Below are 7017 nucleotides of genomic sequence, written 5' to 3' on the forward strand. Positions count from 1 at the left end.
TTTTCAGGTGTGCAATGTTTTTTCTCCTATCCTATCTATCAATGGTGTCGCTAGTAACATGTGATGAATTTAAAGGAAAGAGAAGAATGCATGCATGCTTTGGACCATACCATTAAAAAAATCGGTTACCATCCCCTTACATAAATTCAAAATTACGGTGACCGTGGCATCAAATCTGCATAAGAATACATACTGTTTTAATAAAGAAACTTTTGAATAAAAAAATTTTGAAGCCCTATTTGAAGCTCATACATATAGTAAACATTCACCTAACTAACCTAAGGATCATCTCAATGTAAATGGGAGAAAAAAAATCTACCTCAGTTTACTTCTCCATTTGGACATGAGCTGAGCGACCCAAAAACACAAAAGTGACTGCTATAGGAAGATGATGGGAGAAAGTGGTTCCTCTACATACCTGTCAACACATCATATTGCAGTGATATTATATATCCATTCAATTCTATGGTTATAACCAAGCTACTGTCAGAACCAAAAACGGAATTGATGAAATCACGAGCTAAATCAAGAACACACCATATTCAATCAGCATGAATTAAGAGCTAACCCAACAATCTAAAGGTTCTGTTAGGAAAAAAAATTGAGAGCACAGATTTGAAATGAAGACCATAATCTTTGTAACTATTATAATCATGCTAAAGTTGTGATGTTGTAACCTTAATCCTCCGTATTGTCATATATACTGAAAAACATCATAACAACCTTGATCGTTATGATTTTTTCTATGCAACATAGAAGCTTAAATTTCCAATTGAAACACCTGCTAAAAGTTCCAAAAGTAATCAACAACATTAATGGGAAACCTTTTAACGACAGATTATCTCATCCCACAACTCACAATTTCATTTTCCATTGAATTTAAGGAGTAGTAGTTTGTCCTCAAAAATAAATCCAAGGTTCATTCTAACAGGGTTTTCCTAAAGATAAAAATAATATACCATAGCGATTCTACCACAATAATGCTCCCCATGCCCCTGCTCCCGGAATTCCCACTTTGGTTTGGTCTTCCATGATGAACAAATACATATAATTTCCATTTAAAGGCAAATTGAACAAACCATATATATGTAATATTGTAATATATGTAATATAATATTGCAATATATATTTATAGTAGAGAAGGTGAATAAAGATTTTACCAAGTGATGATAAATAGCTCCTTGCTAATTCAGATAGAACTTGCAGCTCAGTGCTTTCCACCACCACCTCCAAGTTTGGGACCCTTTGATGCAGCACCACCCTTAGGCACTTTACTCTGAGTCTTCTGTGACTTGGTCATCACCTCAGCTTTCTTTGCTTTCTTTTCATCCTTTGTTTTCTTTATCATCTCTTTGATTTCACTATCCCCCAAAATAAAATAATGGTTAATACAATGGGAAAAAAAAAAGGCTTGGAAGTTGAATACAACATTGTGCACAGGCTCATAACAGCAAAAGACAAATTCCTCCTAGCCATCATCAAAGAAAGGAGAAAAACAGCTTACTGGAGAGCGGCTTCACAGGTTGCATCAGGAACTTCAGGCTTCTCAGTTCTTTTCTTCTGGATAACCTCCAAGGTAGCACCAACAATAGACCTAGAGTATGGCTTCTTTGTGGCGCGACGCCTTGTCTTTACAACCTCTGCAGCAATGTCCTACCATGTGTGTGAAATAAGACAAAAAACTTAAAATCAACCATGAAGACATATGCATGGCCAATAACACCAATGACAGGGCAAGAAGAAAAATATAAACTCTCCTTCTTATGTTTCTTCCTATACATGGCCGTCCAGGTAAGCTTTGAAGGCTTGAGGCGGTTGTGGAAGTACCTCTTGCATTTTGAAATTAAAAATAGGAAAACCTGAGGGCATGAAAGAAGAACAGTTTACTTGAAAGGTTTGGAAAATGAGATTGCCACGTAAACTACAGCCATACATGAACGAAACTGTGTAAAACTTACTACCATAACTTACTTGAAAATCAGCGCACACAAATCTGATACCCCTGCCATGATATATATTAGCACCACTGAAACGACAGAGTTCAGTCCTGAAAAGAATTCAAAGTCATTATTAGGATTCAGGAGCTAACCAAAGAAATAAGACCATGCAAAAAAAAAAAAAAAAAAAAAAAAAAAAAAATTGAAGTACCAAAGTTCATGCCTTATCCAGTTGATACATGAACATTAGGATGTTTAGAGTTAGTTTGGATATTACTCAACTATGCCTCTGACTCCATAACTTGAAGTGTTAAAACTTATAATCAATTTAGTAGGAAGTTGAACACCAGATAAGTTGCAACATAACAATAGACTCATGAAGTCTAGAAATGAACCGATTAGACCCTCCAACAATTGCAACTTTTTTGAGTTAATACCCAAAACAGCTTTAAAATTTCTTGAAAAAACCCATGAAATACCCAAATACCAATAGCCATTTTCAGAAACCTCTACTAACCTTCATCGCCGCCGTTGATCATCATGTCTGTAATTTGGGGATTGCAATGAGCTTTGATATCTCTAATCCTCATGCTTCTCTAATTCTTTTTGAAAATCGCGGATTTAATAGACTCAAAACTAAAGGAAGAAAATGTAAGCAATCAAATAAAATTTGTAAGAACATATGCCGAAGAAATAGATTTTCGTCGCCTCATTTTTGTTTAAACAGCGAAAGGGTTTGGTAGATAGAACCTTGAGTATTTCAAGAGTAAGAAAAACAATCTGACTACAAATAACTTTCTAAGAATTGGATTTCAATTTCGCTAAACAACTGAAGAGGGATTTGAAAGTGATTAAGACAAATCTATGAATAAAAATATAACAGTGTCTCACCTCCTCCATGGCATGTGACGGAGTGATGGATACGAAGAGATTCCAGAGTGAGAGTGAACGAAAAATAGCAATTGGGGTTCCATCCCTTCGCCATTATCTCCCTAGACTTTTCATTTTCTTTAATGTCTAATTAAATCACCTAATTATTGCTAATTAAATGCCATTTATAGTGTGCGTACAAATCAAAATGGGCGTGGATTTGGTTTTTTAATTCACCACCACATAGAAAGGACCTATTACTATTCAAAAGTGTTAAACAACATTTTAATGTAAGGACAATATCGGTACTAAGAATTTACAAAGGAAAAAGACCAAATTGTCCTCATTAATAAATATCTAGGTAGTTGATTTAATAATTCATCCAGGGGCATTATGCGTAAGAAAAAGACCCGGATGAATTTAAGAGGCCACGGTCATTATAGAATATGCTACTAGTATATATATAGGGAGGGATTGTTTTCATACCATGATTTATACCATGGCTCACAACTTCACCTACAAGACGAACTAGAACCTAATTATTTGTAGATATGTCCAACAAACCATGAAGATCATCTTCACAAAATTTCAACTCATTTGATAATGTTTAACAATGTCAAAAGATAATTGCAAAATCGAAAAATTTGGCCCATTAAAAAAATTTTAAGTTGTCAACAATTTTTAAATAGGTTAGAGATTTCCAAATGAGCTGAATTTTTGTGGAAAATCTATCCATAGTTAGGAGATCATATCCACAAAATATTAGCTTTTAACTCATCTTATAAAGGGGTGTGGTATAAAACATGGCAAATTTTACAATGAGAATTCATCTCCTATTATAACAGGAATTATTCTCCTATTAAAAGAAATTCTAGCACTTTTAATTAAAGCAGGAATCCTTCTCCTATTAAAACAGAATGTCTCTCCCAATTGAAAAAATGGATTTTTAAAACTTAATTAAAAATAATTTGTTAGAAAATTAAAACGGGTTATCGACTAAAATGGTAGTCCCAATTTTCTAAAAAATCTAAATATTTTCAAAAAAGCTGGTGTGTATGCACGGGCCTACAAGCTAAGTTAGTCTTAATATTAAAGCTCCCACAAGGGGTATTTTTCGAGCTCTATTAAAATTCCACGACACCTCCTATTATAACAGGAATTCCTCTCCTATTAAAACAAATTCTAACACTTCTAATTAAAGCGGGAATCATTCTCCTATTAAAATGGGAATTCCTCCTATATTGAAAAGAGAAAATCTAGCATATCTAATTACAACGGGAATTATTCTCTTATTAAAACTGGATCTCTCTCCCAATTGAAAAATGGGTTTTAAAATTTAATTAAAATTTCATTTAAAACAATTTGTTAGAAAATTAAAACGGGTTAGAGATTAAAACAGTAGTCCCAATTTTCTAAAAAAAATCTAAATGTTTTCAAAAGAGCCGGTGCGTATTCACGGGCCTACAAGCTAGTCTTAATATTAAAGCTCCCACAAGGGATAATTTTTGAGCTCTATTAAAATTCCACGTCATTTCCTATTAAAACGAGAATTTCTCTCTTATTTGAAAAACGGAAATTTCTCTTCTATTATAATGAGAATTCTTCTCCTATTAAAACAAATTCTAACACTTTTAATTAAAGCAGGAATCTTTCTCCTCTTAAAATGTGAATTCCTCCCCTATTGAAAATTAAGTGAAAATCTAGCGTATCTAATTAAAACGGGAATCATTCTCCTATTAAAATAGAATCTCTCTTCCAATTGAAAAAATGGGTTTTTAAAACTTAATTTAAAACAATTTGTTAGAAAATTAAAACGGGTTAGCAACTAAAACGGTAGTCCCAATTTTCTAAAAAATAATATAAATGTTTTCAAAAGAGACTGTGCGTATGCACGGGCCTACAAGCTATATATATATAGAAGAAAACTCCTTCCAATTCCAATGCCCATGATCATTCCTTCCATTCCCACTTGCTCAAAAAACACACTCTATTGTATATACTAGTTTGGCTCCTTGCATGACAACTTCACAACATATCAGGTGCGCAACTCGCAATTCACACACCCAATGAAATCAGGCATGTCATCTTAATTATATCTGCTTGGACCCAAGAACCTCTTTTGGCAGCTTATACCCAGTACCGCAGTACGTCTTTGTGTAGAATGGTCAAGAAATGTGTTACTGAACTGTGAAAACTTGCGACATAAAGTTCATCTCCTTAATTCAATTAACGTACGATCATAAAGAGTTACTAATGCATCCAAGTAAATCATATAAATCACTAATGTAAAACCATACGTTCTTAAAATAGATCAAACAATTTGAAGGTCTTAAATATCCTTAAGAGATCAGTAGACAAGAGTTGAAACATCATTGCCTAAATCAGAAGCAAACTACTATGAGCTCCTACTTAAAACCTAACACGCAGTAAATATTGTCTAAAACCATAAACAAAGGACTAAATTTTTGTAACTTGAGGTCCTAAACAATGCACTTGAACACTTGACTTTTAATAAGCCAATCAACCATAATCTGATATGCTTTTTCCGTCAAGTGAACTCCATCCCAATTTATATATTGATCTGGATCAGAACACGTAAAAACTCCTTCCATCCCGCACATACTCATCAAACTAAAGTTGTAGTCACCTCCAGTTCCGCAACATACCTTTAGAATAGACTTTGTTTCAAATCCTAATATGCAGAAAAAGAAACGAAGTTAATATTAGAATTCATTCATTAGTACGTGACATTGCTTCAGATATATTCAGTGTATAAGCTTACCAAGTTGCGGAGCATTGGTAAGAACCCATTCAGAAGCTTGATAGTAATCAGCGTACAATATTGCCACATTAGGGTACTCTAACCTTAACTGTTGCAAGGCATTTTGTAGATACTGATTGTGATACATGGAAAAAGTGTTAAGACCCTTCAAACAACCTTTGTCATCGTAAGAAGTTGAATCATTGTTTTTAAAGAGCGTAAGGTACATAGGTGAGCATCCAATTGGAAAATTCCCAGGAACAACTAATCGAGTAGCTCCAAGGTCAATCAGTTTCTGCATCCAACACCCAATATCAAAGCAATTTCAATTAGTCTTTTGTGTGCTAGCTTAAATTAATTATACATAGTAAATCAGCAATGTATAATGACAGATATCTCCAAACAATATTGTAAAGGAGCGTTTTGGTTTGCTCTTAATTACTTGACAATAGAGGAGGAAGGTTTTTGGTTAGACCGAGGTTGCTAATGAGCGAGCTGCCTACGTATCTTCTCTAGATTTCTTGTGAGAGAAGAATCAGGTCTGACGTAGTTCCATTAGGTGGTATTTATAGGCTTTGGGGAGTTTAGATCTTTGGGACACGTGGACCCTTGTGAACAAATGTAGGGAGGAGATCTTGAACAGGTGTTGAGTAATCCTTACTATGAGTTGTATGCTGATTGGGAGTGGGTGAGGTAACCCGTATTTCCCGGTAAAGGCAAGATTTTGGTGATGATTACATAAAGTGGGGTATGTCTTTATCCGAGGCGTTCAGTTTCCAGTCTTCTGCCCATTTTGTGATGTCTCGGGCTAGATTTAAGCGTACCACCTATACGGAAGGAGTTGCTCACAGGTCGTTCTTGGAGGTCGAAGCATTGAGGTCACTTATGCTTCGTGCGTGTGCAATGTTCCTTAATGGCGCTGCTTTATAGATCGGTCCTAGAGGTCGGTGTATCGAGATCGCTTATGCTCCGTGCATGTGCAATGTTCCTTAATGGAGATATTGCTCCCATACACAGCCCCCTCTCAGGAGATTGGTTGTGTCCTTGATAGCGATCTGCTGAGAGAAGAACCAAACTTGTGCGAGCATGAGCGAGCTAGGGTGAACATCCTGACTGAGATGCCGCTGAGTTCGAACCTTGTAGCATGATGGTTTTGGCAGGAAAGAAAAATTAGGGCGTGGCTGGCACGTGACAGAATCATAGCAGTTGGGAAGGAATCGTGTCGCCGCGTTATTCGGAGCTCTGGAAAGGACAGGTCCTTGGACACGTGTGTGGGCTACATCATAGGCCGTAATCATAACTTCTTGGTAACTGAACAGGCGGTTGTGCAAAATCAAATTTGGGATAACCAAAAAGTCATTTCCAGCTTCCTTCTTCCGCAAAAACGCAAGCTAGGGTTCTGCAGGTGAGTGCTTCTGCTGCTGTTTTCTTTTCATTTTCACTTTGCTT

General features: G+C 35.7%; 1 protein-coding gene across 1 annotated transcript; it reads right to left on the reverse strand.

Annotated features, from left to right (window-relative positions):
- Window positions 1–1207: 1207 nt before the first annotated feature.
- Window positions 1208–5869, reverse strand: LOC147483846 (large ribosomal subunit protein eL24y-like). The gene is made up of 6 exons (XM_086579658.1): window positions 5590–5869; window positions 5474–5499; window positions 1972–2052; window positions 1731–1859; window positions 1505–1653; window positions 1208–1361 (listed from the first exon to the last, which is right to left on the reverse strand). Exons 1-6 carry the CDS (start codon window positions 5867–5869, stop codon window positions 1208–1210), a joined length of 819 nt encoding a protein of 272 aa, XP_086435784.1.
- Window positions 5870–7017: the final 1148 nt, after the last annotated feature.

Source organism: Coptis chinensis, chromosome 8 (genome assembly GCF_015680905.1).
Source record: "Coptis chinensis isolate HL-2020 chromosome 8, ASM1568090v1, whole genome shotgun sequence".
NCBI classification, from domain to species: Eukaryota; Viridiplantae; Streptophyta; class Magnoliopsida; order Ranunculales; family Ranunculaceae; genus Coptis; species Coptis chinensis.